Source organism: Rana temporaria, chromosome 12 (genome assembly GCF_905171775.1).
Source record: "Rana temporaria chromosome 12, aRanTem1.1, whole genome shotgun sequence".
NCBI classification, from domain to species: Eukaryota; Metazoa; Chordata; class Amphibia; order Anura; family Ranidae; genus Rana; species Rana temporaria.
In genome coordinates, this window is record NC_053500.1 from 111,836,713 (window position 1) to 111,858,574 (window position 21,862).

The 21,862-nt window shown below is 45.7% G+C and overlaps 1 protein-coding gene across 2 annotated transcripts in view; it reads left to right on the top strand.

The window, feature by feature from the left end:
* The window catches only part of CDH22 (cadherin 22), a 300,904-nt gene that overhangs the window by 97,381 nt on the left and 181,661 nt on the right, over positions 1 to 21,862 (top strand). For both annotated transcript variants that reach the window (XM_040330178.1, XM_040330179.1), the window contains exon 2: positions 15,735 to 17,787. In XM_040330178.1, coding sequence (XP_040186112.1) covers positions 17,602 to 17,787 — 186 coding nt within the window. In that variant the 5' untranslated portion in view covers positions 15,735 to 17,601. The remainder of the gene's footprint in view (positions 1 to 15,734; positions 17,788 to 21,862) is intronic.

The following is a 21,862-nucleotide window of genomic DNA, read 5'->3' on the forward strand; positions in this document are numbered from 1 at the left end:
GCGATCAGCAATTTTTTTTCATGACTGCGACATTATGGCGGACACATCGGACAATTTTGACAAATTTTTGGGACCATTGTCATTTTCACAGCAAAAAATGCTATAAAAATGCATTGTTTACTGTGAAAATGACAATTGCTGTTTGGGAGTTAACCACTAGGGGGCGCTGAAGGGGTTAAGTGTGACCTCATATGTGTTTCTAACTGTAGGGGGGCTGGACGTGTGACGTCATTGATCGCCTTTCCCTATATCAAGGAACAGACGATTAATGACAGCGCCACAACGAAGAACAGGGAAGCTGTGTTTACACACACCTCTCCCCGTTCTTCAGCTCCGGGGACCGATCGCGGGACTCCGGTGGCAATCAGGTCCGCGGGTCCCGCGGCGCTTCTGACAGGATCGCGGGCTGGGCATTAAACAATCACGTACAGGTACGTGATTGTGCCCAGCCGTGCCATTCTGCCGACGTATATTGGCGTTAGGCGGTCCTTAAGTGGTTAAGCAGCGGTCTTTCAAACGCAATTTTTTGGGGAAAATTTTGTTTTTAATGAATTAAAGAAAAACCAAACAGTACAGTTAGCCCAATTTTTTTTGTATAATCTGAAAGATGATGTTACACCGAGTAAAAAGATACCTAAGAGCCGGTTCACACACAGGCAGCACGACTTTGGGGGCGGCTCGGGAAGGCGATCTCAAGACGGCATGAGAGGCAATTTGAAAAATGACTTCTGTATTGAAGTCAATGCAAGTCACCCCCAAAGTAGTACATCAATGTTTTTCTAAGTCGGAGCGACTTGAGCCGCTCCTATTAGAACGGTTCCATTGAATAGAGCGGACTGCGACTTGTCAGGCGGCGGAGTCGCCTGACAGGTCGCCCCTGTGTGAATCGGCTCTTACATGTCATGCTTTAAAATTGTGCACACACTCGTGGAATGGCGACAAACTACGGAACTGAAAAATCTCCATAGGCGACGCTTTAAAAAAAAATGATGAGAGAGAAGTGTTCAAACCACATGTGGTTTACATTTGCGGGCGCGACGTGCATGTGCAGTCGCTTTGGTGCGCGAGCACAGAGGGATGGGGTGTTTTTTATTTATTTATTTATTTTCTATCTATCATTTTTCTTGCTGTCACAAGGAATGTAAACATCCCTTGTGACAGTAATAGGCATGTGACAGGTACTCTTTATGGAGGGATCTTTTTTGAAAAAACAAACGATTTTCTAATCAATGATGGGAGAATCGTGCGAGAAATGTAATAGAAAAAAAAAAATGCGCATGTGCAAGAAAAGAAATTCCCGGAGAGAAAAGAATATTCCCGGCCACGAAAATTATTTTCTGTAGCAACATGAACGCTTGGTCGGCTGAATTTCGAAAATCAATGGTGGCATTATCGGATCTCAAAAAAAAAAACTTTCTGATTTTGAAAAGAAAATTTGTTCGAAATTCGACCGTGTATGGCCTTCTTTAATCAATCAGATAAAAGTGAGAACCTTTACACTACAAACATGAAAATAGCGTTTTTCTAATTATACGTGTGCCATTTGGGACTTTTTTCAGGACTTGGTTTTTATTTGCATTATTGTATAATTTTGCTGTATCGTTTTCTTTAACGTTTGTAGTGTGGAGCTGACAAACGTGGGCTGAAGAGCGGGGAGAGCTGTGTGCAAACACAGCTTCCCCATTCTTCACTGTGGCAGCGTCATTGATCGTGTGTTCCCTTTTATAGGGATACACAATCGATGACGTCACACCTACAGCCACACCCCCTACAGTTAGAAACACATATTAGGTCACACATAACCCCTTCAGCGCCCCCTTGTGGTTAACTCCCAAACTGCAATTGCCATTTTCACAGTAAACAATGCATTTTAAATGCATTTTTTGCTGTGAAAATGACAATGGTCCCAAAAATGTGTCAAAATTGTCTGAAGTGTCCGCCATAATGTCGCAGTCACGAAAAAAATTGCTGATCGCCGCCATTAGTAGTAAAAAATTTTTTTATAAAAATGCAATAAAACTATCCCCTATTTTGTAAACGCTATAAATTTTGCGCAAACCAACCGATAAACGCTTATTGCGTTTTTTTTTTTTACCAAAAATAGGTAGAAGAATACGTATCGGCCTAATCTGAGGAAAAAATATGTTTTTTTATATATTTTTGGGGGATATTTATAATAGCAAAAAGTAAAAAATATTGAATTTTTTTCAAAATTGTCGCTCTACTTTTGTTTATAGCGCAAAAAATAAAAACCGGCGCTGGCTATTGACTTGCCCACAGTACGAATCTGAAGGTCTCTGCTGTTCGCACACAGTGCGTGAAGGCAGCGTTTAGTACTGCTGGCAAGCATCTGCTGATTTCTATTCTCAGTCACCTCTGTGCTGCTGTGAATGTAGCCTTACACAGCTCTGAGTGCAAGCACAGCCTGGCGGATGATCCCACTTTATCTATTACAGCTTTAGACTGTAGAATGGATATAGTGGTCTCTCTTTTCTACTCCTAGTCTGTTGATGAAACAGTGTTAGAGCAGCAGGAGACTGATGAGGTTATCTCTCTGCACACCCTGCTCTCTTTTCCTATCAGTGTGTTCCTTGTCGGAATATTTGCATGCAGAAAACCTCATTAGCAATGGCTTCCGGTGCTGCTCTTCTGAGTCTGAGTGATGCTGTGAAGGGAATTATAAAGTTCAGGTACTTACACTGACTGCATCTAAAAACAAAAAAATTAAAAATTAAAGCTGAACTCTAAAATTAAAAATGCTCCTGCAGTGGGGCTGTGTACAAACTGCTTGTTTCTGCCTAGAGGATGGAAAATACGGTACATTTTTAATTGCCTGATCCTCCATTACTCCTCCGCTCTGATAAACAAGTCCCTGCAGACTCTTCTGCTCTGCATTCCAGCTGTACAAAGTCCTCTGACGTCATCAAGACCGATGCAGGGACTCAATGCACTAATTTCCTTAGTAAATATAATGTGGTAAAACGTCTGTAGCGCCCTGCACCCAAATGACTGGGCGCTATGCTATATTTAGTGGGTGTCTCAACCGATAATGTGGCTCAGACTGTATGATTTGTTCTAAATTAGCCTCTGTCCTGGCAGTGGCTGTGCCTGATAGCATTTTCCCACTGTTGCCTGTAGGTGGAGATACCCCCACAGGCCAGTGTTGGAACAAGGGCAAGCCATTAGTCATTAGGTATCTTTCCTTCGGGAGCAGCCCAGTGGGAGTGGTGCCCCGCTGTGCATGCCGGAAGGGGATACTTAAGGGGCAGACGCCATATTTTGGGGTCCTTCGCCTCGTGGCCCTCCAGGCACGACATATGTGTTGTGTGATTTCCAGCCCCGGGACCACGTTGGCCCGAGGCTGCAACTCTACTAGTAGGCCAAGTTATGCTGGCTGGGGCCTATGAATCAAGAGGGATCCTAAGCTGTCCAGCTAAGTGAAGGGAGCTACACTGAAAGCGGATGTGCCAGTATAAAAAAATATTAAAAGCCAGCAGCTACAAATACTGCAGCTGCTGACTTTTAATATTAGGACACTTACCTGTCCTGGAGTCCAGCGCCGTCCGCAGCAGAGGACGAGCGATCGCTCGTCTCTCTGCTGCTCCCCCCGCCATCCTCAGTGAGGGAACTAGGAAGTGAAGCGCTCCAGCTTCACTACCCAGTTCCCTACGGCGCATGCGCGAGTCACGCTGCGCCCGCCGATTGGCTCACACGCTGTGTGCTGGGAGCCGAGTGTTCCCAGCACACAACGGGCGACAGACGGGAAGTCAGAAAAACCCGTCTTTTGCCCGTAGCGTGTGGCCGGAAGTGGGTGCAAATACCTGTCTTTAGACAGGTATCTGCACCCCCCTCCCCCCTGAAAGGTGTCAAAGGTGACACCGGAGGGTGGGCGGGTGCCGATCAGCGTGAGTTCCACTTTAGTGAAGGAAACCGGGGGAGGACCTGCCCAGGAGGAGACCAGGCAGAAGGCTTATGTCTCAGGATAGGCCTGGTGACCTTATTAAGGAAGGATCCACAACTCAAGTTGTCCTACAGTTCGCCGGGTCGGCTTAAAGGCTCTTTAACTGTACGGCTGGAAGTTCGGGAGTTCCATCCTGTGGTAGAGAATTTCGGACTTTCCAAATTTGTTCTCAATCAGTCTGTGACAGAGACTGATATCAAACTGGTTCATGCTTCATTCCGGCTGCTAGGCCAAGTGAGAGGGGTCTATCCGGGTGAGCAATACCCACTCAAGAGGGAGTGGTGAATGATTTTGGAGTTTAGGGGATTTTCCCCAGTGATCTGTACCGTGTACCTGAACCTTCCCTTCCCCTTCCACCTTTTATCTTCTTCGCAAGTTTTTCAGCTAAAATAATAAAACCTGAGGCCTCGTACACATGACCGAGGAACTCGTCGTAATTGAAACATAGTTTTCCTCGACGAGTTCCTTGTTAGGCTTGTCGAGAATATTGACAAGCTTTCTTTGCGTACACACTGTCAAGACCAAATCTCGTCGTTCTCAAACGCGGTGACGTACAACACGTACGACGGCAGGGGAAGTTCGATTCCACTGGCACAACCCTTGGGGCTGCTTTTGCTAATCTCATGTTACTGCAGGTTAAGTAAAAGTTTGGTGAGAGACGATTTGCACTTTTCAGTCTGTTACAGCGTGACAAATGTGCTATCTCCATTACAAACGCTGTTCTGTTCCCACATGAAGGCGAATGAAGGTATAACTGATAATAGCTGTGTGACTTCTTACCTTCGTATCCAAGCAGTGGGGCAGACAGGACCGGCAGATGTTCAGGTTAGATGGATCCAGACTCAGACATGAAGATGAAATCAGCGTGGGTTTATTCAATCCAGATAAGACAACAAACGGTGATACAATACTGTTCTGTAGTTGTGGTATCAATGCTGACTTGTTAGAATATGTCCTGAGGCTAGCTGCTGTGGCTGCAGAGCTGCTGCTGAGCTGCTGCTAACTACTGCTGACTTCTGCTGACTTCTGCGTGGTCAAAAACTGATGCCTTCACTCGAGCCCAAAAATGTGGAGTGTCTAGTCACACAGCCATGAGGAGATACTGAAAATGGCTGCTCCCAGTGAAGAGACCTGCCCAGCAAGAGTCCACGCCTCCGAATAGAAAAAACTTTACTAACAAGAACAGGGACGTGTGGCATGCAAATTCTGGCCAGCAGATGGCAGCAGTGAAAGAAATGCATGAAAACAAACATGTAGAAATAAAGATTAATAATGTAATGTACAAATAACTATAAGGAGAACAGCACACTCCCCGTCTGAAATTTACGTAAGGAGATTTCACTATGACGAATGTCCATAAAATATAATACAACCTGTAACAAAGAACATGTGAAATGCAATAAACATGACATAGTGGGTTGGCTGACCCATAGCGGGTAAAACTGTGAAGTTCGAGTTCAGTCCTTTTTCATCCTTCAGGAACGTTCTCGATGGGTAATATTAGAATGAGTTCGTTAATCGGCCTTGCAAAAGTTTTAAGCTCACCCTTCCTGAAGATCTTCAGCTCCACCTTTCGGACCTTGCCATCCTTGCTAGGAAGAACCTTTGTAATTAGTCCCATAGGCCAGGTGATCCTTTCGGTTTGTTGCTCCTTCATTAATACGAGGTCTCCTTCTTTCAAGTTTGGTTTTTGATGTTGCCATTTCCTCCTTCCTTGAAGAATATTGAGATACTCTTTACGCCATCTGTTCCAGAAGTAATCCGCCAGGTGTTGTACACGTTTCCAGTGTTTTTGGTAGATATTCCCATGGGTAAATTCTCCACTAGGCGTGAGCATATTGTCCGTTTTTTGGGTAAGTAGAATAGCCGGAGACAGTATGGCTGGTGTTTCAGGATCCATAGATACTGGCACAAGGGGTCTTGAATTGATGATAGCTGAAACTTCAGCGAGAAGAGTGACGAGAGTCTCGTGCGTAAGTCTTGAAGAGTTTACATCCATCAACATAGAATTTAAGATGTTGCGTGAGATCCCGATCATTCTCTCCCAGGAACCCCCCATGTGGGAACTATGAGGAGGATTAAAAATCCAGGTGCAACCTTTCTCCGCCAACTGATCTTGGATAGGCTTAGTGTCGATGTTCAGTTCTCTACAGGCGCCGATGAAGTTACTTCCCTGGTCTGACCTCAACTGTTTCACTGGTCCTCTGATGGCGAAGAACCGTCTTAAGGCATTAATGAGGCTGGATGTGTCCATAGATTCTATCACCTCTATATGAACGGCTCGCACACTCATGCAAGTAAATAGCACAGCCCAACGTTTACTGTTTGGGTGACCACCACGGGTTCTACGTGCGGACACCATCCATGGTCCAAAGACGTCTAGGCCAGTGTAGGTGAAGGGCGGCTCTGTGCATAGTCTATCCGCGGGCAAGTCGGCCATTTGTTGGTGTAGCTGTTTTCCTCTGGCTTTACGACAGTGCACACAGTCATGCAGTAGTTGGGCTACACGTTTCTTCATACCTATAATCCAAAGACCCGCAGACCTTAACTTGCCCTCAGTGATTTGTCTGCCCTGGTGTTCAGTCTTTTTGTGGTAATGTCGGATCAGCAACGTGGTGATATGATGTTTGCTGGGAATAATGACAGGATTTTGCTCCGCAACTCCTAGGTGGGCTTGATTCAAACGACCACCAACTCTGAGCAGGCCAAAAGTGTCCATAATTGGATTTAAGTTAGCAAGAGGTCTTTTTATAGGAATCTGCTGTCTGTTGTTCAAGCACTTCCATTCTACGTTAAATTCCTGCTGCTGGACATGACGTATTATGAGAGACTCGCTATGAGAAATGTCCTCAGCAGAGAATGGTTTATGACAGATGTGCCAACCGTGACAATCTTTATCTTCTTGAGTGTTGTGATAACATCTGGCGATGTGCACTAACCTTGCAATGGTTCTGACAAGTCTCATCCAACTGGAGAAATGTTCAAAACAATGACAGTCAAGCCTGGAGGTCTGCTTTGTTTCAGTGACTAGTGCGCTAACTTCGGCGCGGATTTCTGGATCATTATCCGGATCCTGGATGCTGTAAACTTCCTGTTCACATTTGTCTGCCCGTCCTAGCAGAAACTCTGGGCCTGTAAGCCAAGTAGATTTAGCAAAGGAACCCACAGACGTAGGCCTGGTGGCGTGATCTGCTGGATTAAGTTCGAATGGTACAACGATGTGTTCTCTCGTCTCAGGCTTGCTGTCCATGGTGTGCTGAAGAGAGTTAGATCTGGATGGCGCTTGCTCCTGATTGTCCGGGAGTCTTACCCTGGTGGTTCCGTAGGGTAATGGAGAAACCCAGTGATTGGTTTCGTCTTTAAAGAACTCTCTGTCTTCTACTGATAAGGCTACCTTATTGTCATCCTTGGTTGTGTGGAAGACTGATCTCCCCGAGTCGTCAGCAAAGAGGGGAGAAATGATGTCAGGTGGTTGTACGAGGTCTGGAGACTTCTCCTTCACTTCATAGTGATGAGGACACGGCTTAATGCAAGTTGTGCGTCCATCTCCACGTACGTACGTTTTGAAGGAGTCGATTTCTGGTTGATCCAGGCATACGTTTCCTATGACTACCCATCCCAGGTCCAGCCTCTGGGCATATGGTGCGTAGTCGGGACCATTACACTGTTGGCGCACCTTGTGCACCCTTAGATTGTCTCTGCCAAGCAGGAGTAGAATCTCAGCATTGTTGTCCATAGGTGGGATAACGTTGGCTAGGTGCCTTAGGTGCGGTTGGTGAAACGCAGCTTCTGGGGTAGGAATCTCATCCCTATGGTTGGGTATTTGATCGCATTCAATCAGTGTTGGTAGGGGTATTTCGGTATTCCCACTGATGGGGGAAGCAATGAATCCTTGCGCCCTCCTGCCGCTAGTCTCAATGCGGCCTGAGCAGGTGTTTAAGATGTAGGGTTCTGATGGTCCCTTTATCCCGAAGGCTTCAAAGAATTTAGGTCCTGCCAGGGACCGGTTGCTTTGGTCATCGATGATGGCATACATTTTTACTGCCTTTTCTGGTAGTCCCTCTGGATAGACCTTGATTAGGCATATTCGGGCACAACATTTCTCACCCTGGCCCTCGCCACATACTTCCAAACATGAGCAGGAAACATCGGCGGCTGCGTTAGCGTGGTTCTGGGGCTCCCCGCCATGACTTGGAGCGGGACTGGTGGCGACGGCAGCTGGTGAGTCTCTGTGCAGTGGAACTGGGTGCATAGCCGAGGCATGTCTTTCACTATGACACTCCTCACACTTGATGATGGATTTACAGTCCTTAGCCATGTGCTCCAATGAAGCGCAGCATCTGAAACATACCCCAAGCTCGCTGAGGAACTTCTTGCGCTCCTGTATGGGTTTGGATCTAAACCCTCTGCATTTGTTCAGTGAGTGTGGTTTTTTATGAATGGGACATTCACGATTGAAGGACTTGTCTCCTGATGAGGTATTGTACTGTTTACCCGTGGGTGCTGCATAAGATGGTAGGTTAGTCTTTCTAACACTCACGCTGCTCTTAAAGTCTCTGTGTTTATGCATGGCACTCTCATACCTTGGTGATGGTGTCGCTGGAGCTGTAGTGTTGAACTCCAGGAAATCGAGGCTGGGGTCATTCCTCATCTGGGACTGTTCTTCAATGAATCTGCAGAAATGAATAAATGGGGGAAAGGTGATGTCATGCACCCTTTTGTACCTTGAGACTGATGCCGCCCACTTTTCTTGCAGACTGTATGGTAGTTTCACGACAATTGGGTTCACTCCATGGGCTGTATCCAGGTAGCATAGCCCGATCAGACGAGGGTCTCTTTTGGCAAGCTCTAGTTCCATGAGCAGGTCACTCAAATCCTGAAGCTTATGGACGTCCTTAAGATTGATCTTTGGAATGTTCTGCAATCTCTTAAATAGGGCCTTCTCTATAGCTTCTGCACTGCCAAAGGTACGTTCGAGTCTCTGCCAGGCGGCAGCGAGACCTGCTTCTGCTTGTCCCACATAGACAGTTCTGAGGCTCTTGATGCGATTTGTGGAGCTTGGACCCAGCCATGAGATCATGAGGTTGAGCTCCTTCTCTGCGTCTAGTTTGAGGTTGGCAATGGTGGCCTTGAAAGTTGCCTTCCAAGCTCTGTAGCTCTCTGCACGGTCATCAAATTTTGAGAGACTTGTGTTAATTAGCTCTCTGCTCGCCATAATCCTGGCCAACTCAGACATATCTGATTTCTCACTGCTTGTTGCCACGACAACCTGTGGTGCCGCCGGGGCGTGTAGGCTTTGCGGCGTGAAAGGGTGAGATGCATCCAGGTAGAATGATGCTGCTGCAGGATTGAGCTGTGATCTAGTCTCTGTAGATCGTGAGGACTGCTGCTTGAGCTGTTGAGGTAGGCCAGGAAACGCCTGATGGCCCTTTTTGTAGTTTCGTAATAACTGTCCTTGAGAAGGCACATCTGGGTGAACACCATCAGATTTCTCGGGTGCTGTAAGTGACACTGGCACTGTAGGTGGACATGACTTTGAGGTTTCGGCGTTGTCAGCTTGGATGGTACTGCATACTGGGGGTGATGCAGATAATTGTTTCAGCACATAGTCGCTGGTGCGGTAAGCTGAATCTTCTACCTCCTGTGGTAGCGAGCAGACTGGATCAAGACCTTGGCTTAATGCTTGCTCAAGTAGTCTTACTTTAGCTAATGCAACTTCCTCTTCCATCTCTGATTCAAGAATCTTTATTCGAGCCTCTGCTTCTGCTTCTGCCCTCTTGGCCTCTGCTTCTGCGTCTGCCCTCTTGGCCTCTGCTTCTGCCCTCTTGGCCTCTGCCTCTGCGTCTGCCCTCTTGGCCTCTGCTTCTGCGTCTGCCCTCTTGGCCTCTGCTTCTGCTTTTGCCAGAGCTTCTTTTTCAGTGAAGGAACGTCTGGCTTTGGATTGCTCTGCGTTTATGCGGGCCTCTAGTAGTCTGTCGCTTAGGGTTGAGCTTCTTGAGCACGATGATCTGTATGACCGAGAGGAATGTTTGGATGAATTTGATCTGTGTGATCTAGTTTCTTGCAAATGGGAGATGCGGAGTTCCGCTTTATCTTTAGCAAGCAGCACCATGGTGTCTCTTTGAATGTCTATAGATTCTGCCTTGCTCAGTTCTGAAAGGGCTTCATCATTATTAACGTTTTTTAGAAAGGTTATATACCTTGTGAACAGTCTCTTGTATCCTTCATGAGCTGTGTTCAGCCGCCTGATGCCAACTTGTAAGCTTGAGGTATCACCAGAGGATTTAAGTCCTGACATGAGGGAGGAAACTCGCTCCCATAGCTCTTCCAGGTTATCGCATAGCTCATCTTTTGTGGTTTGATAGTTTTCCCTGACCTTTATTGTCGGTTTGAGGGAGCGTCTTGGTCGCACGATTTGGTCTGCTGGAAGTGTGGGTTCTGCTTCCTGTACTTCTTGGTGATCAGTATCAGGCTGCATTAGCTCTGTTTCATCACTGGGGAACTGTGCAAGGTCCTTTTTTTCCATTTTGATTTAAGGTGCGCTGTCTCTTTAAGAAAATAAACTTTTGAATTGGGGGCTGAAAATCGCAGTGCGGCTGCGCTGGGGGACTCTGGCAGGGTTCCTCAGGTGTTTTAAGTGATTTGCGGGGGTTTAGGTTAGAGAGGGACCCCGTGTGCGTTAACAGTTCTGCTATGCGAGCAAAGGTTGATATGTGATATAGGAAACGGCTTGATGAGTTGTGGAGGGCTTTCAGGCAATAGTAAAGATACTGTGGACATGCGGTGCTTGCCCTTAGACTTGTGGAACATGCACTGTAGCTGGGCAGATTCGCTGCAGATAGGCCTGTTGCAGGGCGATTCCTTAGTGTGGTAACTCTGAGGGAATCTGTGACTGGGGTGTGGACATTAAGGCAGTTTTTGACTGTTCTGTTCCCACATGAAGGCGAATGAAGGTATAACTGATAATAGCTGTGTGACTTCTTACCTTCGTATCCAAGCAGTGGGGCAGACAGGACCGGCAGATGTTCAGGTTAGATGGATCCAGACTCAGACATGAAGATGAAATCAGCGTGGGTTTATTCAATCCAGATAAGACAACAAACGGTGATACAATACTGTTCTGTAGTTGTGGTATCAATGCTGACTTGTTAGAATATGTCCTGAGGCTAGCTGCTGTGGCTGCAGAGCTGCTGCTGAGCTGCTGCTAACTACTGCTGACTTCTGCTGACTTCTGCGTGGTCAAAAACTGATGCCTTCACTCGAGCCCAAAAATGTGGAGTGTCTAGTCACACAGCCATGAGGAGATACTGAAAATGGCTGCTCCCAGTGAAGAGACCTGCCCAGCAAGAGTCCACGCCTCCGAATAGAAAAAACTTTACTAACAAGAACAGGGACGTGTGGCATGCAAATTCTGGCCAGCAGATGGCAGCAGTGAAAGAAATGCATGAAAACAAACATGTAGAAATAAAGATTAATAATGTAATGTACAAATAACTATAAGGAGAACAGCACAAACGCTACTTTTACCGAAGGTGCGCTCCCGTCTCATACTTTATTCTGAGCATGCGCGGGTTTCTTAGCATACACATGAACGTGTTTCTCGTCGAAAACCAGCCCGACGAGAAAATTGAGACTCCCGTCGAGGAAAAAGAGAACTTGTTCTCTTTTTTTCTCGTCGAGTTCAACGACCGTTTTCTCGAAGAAAAACATACACACGACCGTTTTCCTCTGCAAAAAAGCTCTGCCACCAAGTTTCTTGATGGATTCTGTCGAGGAAAACGGTCCTGTGTACGAGGCCTGACAGTTGGAGGTTTTACATCTGATGTGGACATTGGAGTTCTTTCAGACTTTCTTTCCCTAGACAATGAATGTTGAGGTAACGTGCAAGGCCCAAAACAAACCAACAGCTCCTACGGGGGTACGTTTAGCAGCGTTCCGTTTACAGACATTTTTCATTTTAACCCAATATATATATATATATATATATATATATATACACCGTATTTATCGGCGTATACCGCGCACTTTTTTGCCCTGAAAATCAGGGCAAAATCGTGGGTGCGCGATATACGCTGATACCCGCGCCGAGTTTGAATACTGCGCCGACATATACCGAGCGCAGTACACTCGTGTATAGTCAGGCAGTCTCGGCTCCTCTCGCGCTCACGTCCTGGACGTACAGGACGTGAGCGCGAGAGGAGCCGAACCTGCCCGACTATACACGAGTGTACTGCGCCGGCATATACCGAGTGCAGTACATTCGTGTATAGTCGGGCAGGCTCCGGCTCCTCTCGTGCTCACGTCCTGGATGTACAGGACATGAGCGCGAAAGTAGCCGAGCCTGTCCGACTATACACGAGTGTACTGCGCTCGGTATATGCCGGCGCAGTATTCAAACTCGGCGCGGGAATGCGGGAAACGAGCGGGGAGGACACCGCAGAACGACGCCGGACCCGACGAATAGGACACCCGAAGCCGCAGACGGACGCGGGACCCGACGAGGCCGCAGATGGACGCCGCGCAAGACACCAAAACTGTAAGTACAAAAATCTTTTTTCCACAGGAATGCGGGTCCACTTTAGGGGTGCGTGCTATACGCCGGAGCGCGCAATACCCCGATAAATACGGTATATATATATATATATATATTTTTTTTTTTTTTTCAAAGCTTCTAGACGCAAACATGGCTAAACGCGGCATGTAAACGCGACGTTTTTAGACACCGTCTTCTAGCTGTCAAGTTAAAATCATTCAGGAGAAGTTGAGCCACGTCCCGTGTACATGAAGCTTTACCACATTTACTAAACTCTGGGAACGTGCAGAGTCTATTTGCCTTTAGTAAATCCACCATAGAGTCACTAAGCTGGAACTTAAGTTGTTGCATGCAGAAGAGTAACTCAAAGGGGTTGATTTACTAAAGCTGGAGAGTACAAAAATCTGGTGCAGCTCTGCATAGAAACCAATAAGCTTCCTTTTTTTTTTTTGTCAAAGCTTAAAATGTATGGAAACCTTTGTCTTGTTTAAAAGAAAAAAAAAACATTAAATTTATAACGTTTGTGTAAAAAAAATATATATATATATATATATATATATATATATATATATATATATATATATATATATATATATATATATATATATATATATATATATATATAAATACATGTTTTCCTCTTTTTTTTTATAAGTGATCACATACCCTCTGTTTTGTATAAGAGCTAGGGGAGGGAGAAACAGAAATACACTGGTCTTCCCAGTGAATGTCTGTGCAGGGCAAAAGGGGGGGGGGCATGTCAGCAGAAGTCTGCTAAAGAACTGACCACAGTGTGTTCTCATGCCTAGTGTGATCAGTTTGTGATAGGAAAGCAGGGGGGCTTGAGGAACACCAGGGATTTCACACAAAGGAAGCAATACAAAGAAAATAGGATACTTTTTCATAGTTTTTCAAGTACATGATACAACAGGCTCAGAAATAAAAAAAAAAAGCTTATTCTTTAAGGCCTGATTCACACCTATGTAGGTTGCAGTTTGCATATTCCAGGTGCATTTTGCGTTTTTAATACGTGTTTTTTATCCTTTGAAGTCTATGGAACCAAAAACCAGAAAAAGTCCCTGGACCTTTCCATAAAATGCACAGACTACATCCATAGGAAACCATGTTAAATGGACTGTAGTGTGTTGATTGGTGTGCGCAGCCTGTTGCATTAGGGTGTGTACCCCAGAGCATAAACACACATGCGTGTATATCAGCAGTGGCAGTAGGGCGGTGGACGGTGTCAGTATTTTTTTTATATTTTATAATTTTATTTTTTTACAATATTCTTTTTATGATTTTTTTTTATTTTTACATTATTTTTTTTAGGAGCCCCATTATGGGGCTTTGGTTAAATAACAGACCCTTGATGTCTAACTTTTAAAACAGAGAAACAGTCTCTGTCTCTGCAGCCTGCAGTAAACATGGTATACTATGCTTCATTTAAGAACGAAGACAGCAGTGATCGGTACAGGTCACTCACTGTGTTCATTTAGGAAAGGAAGGGGCTGGTTAATGAAATATTTACCAGCCCCTTCCTCGCTACTGAGAGGAGAGAAGCTGGCATCACTGCAGGGGGGGAGATGGAAATAGGCACTACATGGGGTGATTAGGGTGTGCCCAGGCAAACCCAGCACACCCTGTGCGCACGCCTATGAGTGTGTTTCTGCAAAACTGAAAACGCACATAAAAATGCATAGGTGTGAACCAGGCCTAACTGAAGGAACAAACTGAAGTTTGAAGCTGATTGGCTACCATGCAGAGCTGCATCAGGTTTTGCACTCTCCAGTTTAAAACCCCAAATTATTGCTGCTGAAGCATCCAGGCATTTAAAGTGGATGTAAATCCACTCTCATCCTTTCTAAACTACTGCCATAGTGCTGATCTATAAGGATATAGATGCCTCCTGCATGTATCCTTACCTGTCAAATGTCTCCCCTCTGTCTGTTATAAGAACTGAAAAACTGCAGATTCTGTGGGTGGATCTGTTGTCTGGAGCTCTGTGGGTGGAGTTGTGATGTCAGTAGACTCCCCACCCTCCTCTACACTCCCCTTGTCAACATTCATTTTTTTCCTATATATTCCTTACACAAAATTCTGCTATGATCACTAACATCCAGTCAAAATCCAGAAAAGTAACCACATGACTTCAGAAAAGGAGTGGAGGTGGGAATTAAAAAATAATGTCCGTCTCCAGGCTAGTGCATGAGATATGTAAATAACCTGCCACTCACAGCAAGGGGGCGGAACGAACTAAGGGCCAGATTCACAGAACAAATACGCCGGAGTATCTACTGATACTCCGGCGTATTTTCAAATTTGCCGCGTTGTATCTTAATTTGTGATTCACAAACAAGATACGACGGCTTTTGGCTAAGATCCGACAGGCTTACGGCTTCGTACGCCTTCGGATCTTAGGCTGCAATACTTCGGCCGCCGCTGGGTGGAGTTTGCGTCATTTTCCAGCGTTGGGTATGCAAATGAGCTTTTACAGCGATCCACGAAGCTACTCGCGTGCGTAGCGTCATTTTTTCCTGTCGCAAAGTTAAGCAATCTTTTTCATGGCTTAACTTTACACCAGCCATGTTAAAGTATGGCCGTCATTCCCGCATCGAATTTAAAAAAAAAAATGTTGGCGTAAGTACGTTACGCACGTCGCCATTTACAAACACGTCGGGGTGCCGTAATTTCGCGCAAAGCACGTCGGGAAATTTACTAACGGAGCATGCGCAAAACGTTCGGCGCGGGAGCGCGCCTAATTTAAATGGTACACGCCCCATTTGAATTAGGCGGGCTTGCGCCGGACGTCTTTACATTACTCCGCCGCAAGTTTATACTCAAGTGCTTTGTGGATTAAGCACTTACGAAAAAAAACTTGCGGCGGTGTAACTTAAAGATGATACGTTACGCCGCCGCATTTGTACCTGAATCTGGCTCAAAGGTTTTTCTCTGTAAGTCTGTTTTATTTCACTAAACAATAAAAGAGGATTGCTCAGAGCTGGATTAACTCTGTGTGGCAACACTGGGCACAGATGATAGGAAATCTTATACTGTACATTGTGACATAAAAAAATAAATAAAAAATGTGGGTTTACACTTTAAATAAGGAGGCCAGCAATGACATAGTTCTCTCACTTTCTGCCTCTTGTAAAGTGATACATAACTGTCATAACTGTCAAAAAAAAAGCAAAAAAACTGATCTCTGGTTCTAGAAATAAGTGTCTTTGTTTCTCTGTTTAGGTCCCTTCGGCACTCCAGGACACGTTCAGCACCACGGACAGGTCTTGATGTATCCTACATTCGGGTCAAGATACAAGCTTGCCGTTTTCTGGACACTGAACTCAATACGGTCTTCAGGAGCCACGGTCACAGCGGCAACTAAATCGGAAGGCCTGGACGCTTCATTATAAGGTCGTGACGACCGATGCAACACGTACCGCTCATGCTAAGTAATCTGTCAATCCTTTGGACACCTCTATATATTGCAACATTTTTTTCTATCATTTTTTTTAGCGCCTATACATCCCATTCCAAACCAGATATCTTTTTTTTAATACAATCCTATAATGCCACCTTTTTCATATTTGCACTAAAGCTGCAAGTATATTATACCGTGCAATAATAATTGCATCAGGTTTATCAGATCACCACCTCATTATATTCCCTATAGAATAATCCTACCACATGTGTTTTATACGTTCAGCTCCTTCCACTTAATAGAACCCGATTTAAGGACTATACGACTGAGCATCGATATACGTATGGACGCGTTTTAACACTGTGGTGGGATTACAACGCAGCTCAGAGCATCGTTGCCATACCCAGCTCTACCCTATGGGATTTTGGTATATTATCTCGATATAACCTCCCTACCCTCTATGGGATTTTGGTATATTATCTCAATATAACCTCCCTACCCTCTATGGGATTTTGGTATATTATCTCAATATAACCTACCTACCCCCTATGGGATTTTGGTATAGTATCTCAATATAACCTCCCTACCCCCTATGGAATTTTGGTATATTATCTCAATATAACATCCCTACCCCCTATGGGATTTTGGTATATTATCTCGATATAACCTCCCTACCCTCTATGGGATTTTGGTATATTATCTCGATATAACCTCCCTACCCTCTATGGGATTTTGGTATATTATCTCAATATAACCTCCCTACCCTCTATGGGATTTTGGTATATTATCTCAATATAACCTCCCTACCCTATATGGGATTTTGGTATATTATCTCAATATAACCTCCCTACCCTCTATGGGATTTTGGTATATTATCTCAATATAACCTCCCGGGATGCCAGGCTAAGCACTTTGCGTTAACCTCATGTATCATTTAGAGTGTTTGTTTGACATCTTTTGCATATCCTCCGCCAGCTGTGTTTATCAGTTTAATGCGCTTCTAGCATATCCTAATTACGCCAAAGTGTTGCCTATACAGCCAAATCTATTTGAACATAGCCAAGCATGCTCAAAGAAAGGGTCGTATATAAGTACGGTATAGGACAACGGAGAAGAGCTTCTATTGAACCGTACAAGTGTATTCTGTAATAGAGTACAGCACAGCTGGCTTTGGATTCCGATCCCCCCCCCCACCTATTCCTTTCTAAGTTCATTAGCATGAGAGGACCCCAGGAATAAGCCTACTGTGTGCAGCACTTTGTATAGAACATTCCCCTGCTGCTGCGAGGGATGCCTGAGGACAACACGGGATTTTGCCGAAGAGTGCAGCATACCGGTAGCTCTACAGATTATTCTTCGGTTGAATCAGAGAACTGTACTTCTAGACTTCCCGGTAGAGCTCTATACACCTGTTAGAGCCCCGATCCCATTACACGCCTACAGTTCCCAAGACATTTAAACCGTACTCAGTCAATGCCTTTACCTAGTGCTGCGTGCAATTGCAGCCTCGGCTAACCGGGACTTTATTGCTCCAGCCGCCGGTGTTTGAGATCCCCCTTGGACAACGTCCCAGCTGAATGCCCAGGAATGAGTAGTACAAGAAGCTTGATCCTTTGCCGTCAATATGACAGTTGGCGTACTTATCCTCCCTGCGTGATGTGAGGGCCCCAAGGATCCAGTGGACTTGGGATGGCTGCACAAGGCTTTGCCTGGACTGTGGTGCTGATATTCTGCAGCCCGGAGCTCTTGGGAATGGTTTCCATGGAGACGGGATTGTCGTTGGAGGTGTCTGGTCGGGTGAAGCGCGGCTGGGTGTGGAACCAGTTCTTTGTGGTGGAGGAGTATACGGGAACAGAACCACTTTATGTGGGGAAGGTAAGAAAGAAAAAAAAAAAATAAGAACGACACAGGCAAGCGTCTTTCTGATGTGACAGAAGCATATGTAGGGGGGGGGAGGGGGTGGTGGGCTTGCGTTACACACCACACCAAACAATGCCTGTAGGGAAGAGTGCAAATAGGACGCAACGTCTGAGGGACATCACAAGGGAGAATTGTGTGCCTGAAGGAGAGAAAACTGAGACAATAGCCTTAGGGAACACGTGGGCGAATCAAACACAGACAGAAGATCCTCACGAGATGAGGTCTGAGAGAGAAGCCGGCGCGTGTAATACCTCTGGGTAATCACACTGCTGCAAGCCGTACAGGGGTGAGCGTGACACCGAGGAAGCTCAGGATATTCCAATTCAATTTCATGCATTTTTTTTTTTTCTCTCATGTTTTTCGAAGCCGGAAACATTTTACTTGGAGATTTCATTACAATCAAATATGCCTTTAAATCTTCCCTTCCCCGTGTTGAGTTCCATTTTTTATAGCAGTTTAATTCATTCCTTTACAGCCGTACATTTAGACAAGCCACAACAAACATCTTTTATTTCCCTTTATGGTAATTTTCGCTCTGTCTGGGCCGAGGGGCGCAGCGTTTCACATGTCAGAGTTTCCTATTCATTGTTTCTTTTTCATTCATGACAAAGGATTTAGGTGAAAATGAGCGTTCAGCGTTCAGAAGATTTGAATGCAGTGCAGATCTGTAAAAATCGAAAGAAACTTAAAGAAGTCAGTAATTAACCACTTTCCTACTGGGCACTTTTACCCCCTTCCTGCCCATGCCAATTTTTAGCTTGTCACACTTTGCGCGGTCGTGCAACACTGTACACAAACAACATTTTTATAATTTTTTTCACACAAATAGATCTTTCCTTTGGGGGTATTTATTCACCATTGTGTGTTTTTTTTTTTGTTAACCACTTCCATACCGGGCACTTACGCACCTTCCCGCCCAAGCCAATTTTCAGCTTTCAGCACTGTCGCATTTTGAATGACAATTGCGCGGTCCTGCGACGTGGCTCCCAAACAAAATTGGCGTCCTTTTTTCCCCACAAATAGAGCTTTCTTTTGGTGGTATTTGATCACCTCTGCGATTTTTTTTTTTTGCGCAACAACTAAAAAAAGACTGAAAGTTTTGAAAAAAAAGATGTTTTTATTTTTTTCTGTTAATTTTTTTGTAAATAAGTAAGTTTTCTCTTTCAATTACGGGCACTGATATGGCGGCACTGATGGGCACGATGAGATGGCACTGATGGACATCGATGAGGTAGTACTGACGGGCACAGATGAGGTGGCACTGATTGGCGGCGCTGGTATGCGGCACTGATGGGCACACACAGGCGGCACTGATGGGCACACATAGGCGGCACTGATGGGCACACATAGGCGGCACTGATGGGCACACATAGGCGGCACTGATGGGCACACATAGGCGACACTGATGGGCACTCATGGGCGACACTGATGGGCACTCATGGGCGGCACTGGGCACTCATAGGCGGCACAGATGGGCACTCATGGGCAGAAACTTATGGGTGGCACTGATGGATACTTATGGGTGGCACAGATGGGCACTGATAGGTGGGCACTGGGCATGGATGGGCACTGTGGGGTGGCACTGATGGACACTGTGGGGTGGCACTGATGGACATTGTGGGGCAGCACTGATCTACCCATGTTGCCAGTCATTGCCCATTTATGGGCACTGATTGGCATCTTTTTTTTTTTTTTAAAAAGCCTTATTTTTTTAAAAACTTTTTTTTATTTTTGTGCATGCTTTTTTTTTTTTTTGGCCCACCCTGGTGGTCCAGGGTGGGCTTCCCTGGTGGTCCATGTGGCGATCCGAGGGGGGGCTGTGCTGATAAACAATCAGCGCGAACCCCCCCTGTCAGGAGAACCGCCGATCGGCTCTCCTTTACTCGCGTCTGTCAGACGCGAGTGAGGAAGAGCCATCAACGGCTCTTCCTGTTTACATCGTGATCAGCCGTGGTTGGACACGGCTGATCACGTGGTAAAGAGTCTCCGCCGGAGGCTCTTTACCGAGATCGGAGATGCAGGGTGTCAGACTGACACCCCGCATCACCGATCGCCGTGCTGCGCGCCCCTACGGGCGCGCGCGGCATGAAATCCTGCAGGACGTCCATGGACGTCCTGTCAGGATTTCACAACCACTTCCCGGACGTAAATCAGCCATAGGCCGGGCGGGAAGTGGTTAAACAATTTAAAAAAACAAAGAAAACCCAAATAATCAATATACCAATAGGTAATGTTGATCTATATGGATGGTGACAACCAATAAATAATTGAAAATTAATAGTGAAAACATGAAAAATTATAACAAAATTCCAGTGCTCAACAATAAAATTGTTAATATGATATTGGTGAAATATAATAAAAGTCCATAAACACAATCCTTATTCAATCGAATGAATGAAAAAAAGTTCATGTGAAGCTGATAAGTAAAATAAGGGTGAGGCCTCGTACACACGGCCGAGGAACTCGACGTGCCAAACACATCGAGTTCCTCGGCCAGTTCAGCCCTGAAGCCGCCGAGGAGCTCGGCGGGCCGAGTTCTCCCATAGAACAACGAGGAAATAGAGAACATGTTCTCTATTTCCTCGCCGAGCTCCTCGTCGGCTTCCTCGGCCGAAAGTGTACACACGACCAGTTTCCTCGGCAGAATTCAGCCAGAAACTCGGTCGGAAGCTGAATTCTGCCGAGGAAACTGGTCGTGTGTACGGGGCCTCAGAGAGAGATCCTCCAGCGGAAAGAGCACCCAAATATTGAGATGTAGTCTCCTTACCAGATCGATAGACCGTATTTCAACGATCACATGAGGCTCAGGGACGTTTAAAGTCTTCCCAATGTCTCTGAGTGTGGTAGGTGTAAACGGCAATTCCAAATCCTGTGTACTTCAAAAAAGCTTCAATAGGACAGTAGCCATTCGGGCTCCCATGAAATGAAAAAACAGGGGGACCACATAGTGTAAAACCGCTTGATATCAGATTTAATAAGAAATAGTAGTGCACTTACAATTATGTAGAAGTAAGAGCGCAATAAAACATGAGGGGAAGCGGCGTCTCCTCTACGCTTCCTTCGTCTGCTTGTCTCCGTCACGTGTCTCCGTACAGTGCGTGATGACGTCACTCAGCTAGGCTAGGGAAAAACCTTAGATTTTAGAAATTTGAAGCAAAATAAGGGTCAGTACCCATCAATGCCCATCTGCAGCCTCAAAATTGCCCAATAATGGAGCTTGATCCATGCCCATCTACAGCTTCATATTTGCCTATTAATGCAGTTTGATCAGTGCCCATCCACAGCCTCACCATTTCCCATCAATGCAGCTTAATTAAAGAGGAAGTAAACCCTCACGATTTAAAAAAAAAACACCTGCAAGAGAAAGGCATAATGAGCTAGTATGCACAGCACAGCACTTACCTTAGATCAAAGCCCCCGAAGTCCTCCTCGGTCCCGTCCACCGCTGCCGCCATGTCCCCTGGAGCTTCTTCCTGTTTCCTGGATACTGCAATGCAATCCCAAGTCTGGCTCGGGGATACCGCTAATGGTACTGGATTTCTACCCCGAGCCAGACTCTGGATTACCGCCAGGGAGGTTAAAAGTAGTTAGATTAGTCCTAGAATTCTACCTTAAAGTGGAGTTTCACCCAAAAGTGGAACTTCCGCTTATCTGATTCCTCCCCTCCTCTGGTGCCACATTTGGCACCTTTCGAGGGGCAGGAGGAGCAGGTACCTGTTTTTCACAGGTACCCCTGTCCCCACTTCTGTCAGACATCGCCACGGCGAGGTATGTCAGAAATTCGGCCTTCCTCCCCCTCCTTCTGCTGGGCCAGTAAGACCTGAAGGGCCTGGTAATGGACTGGGGGGGTGGGGGGGCTCACGCGTTTTTTAAAAAAATGATTATCTATTATGCCGGGACCTGACAATACATTACAGCCGCAAGCAATTTTAAATGACGTTTTTTCCTTTAGAAATGTCATTTTGCTGTGGTACTGTTATGAACTTGGGAAAGATGCGCTACTTTACAGGCATACTAAGGAGATCCCCCA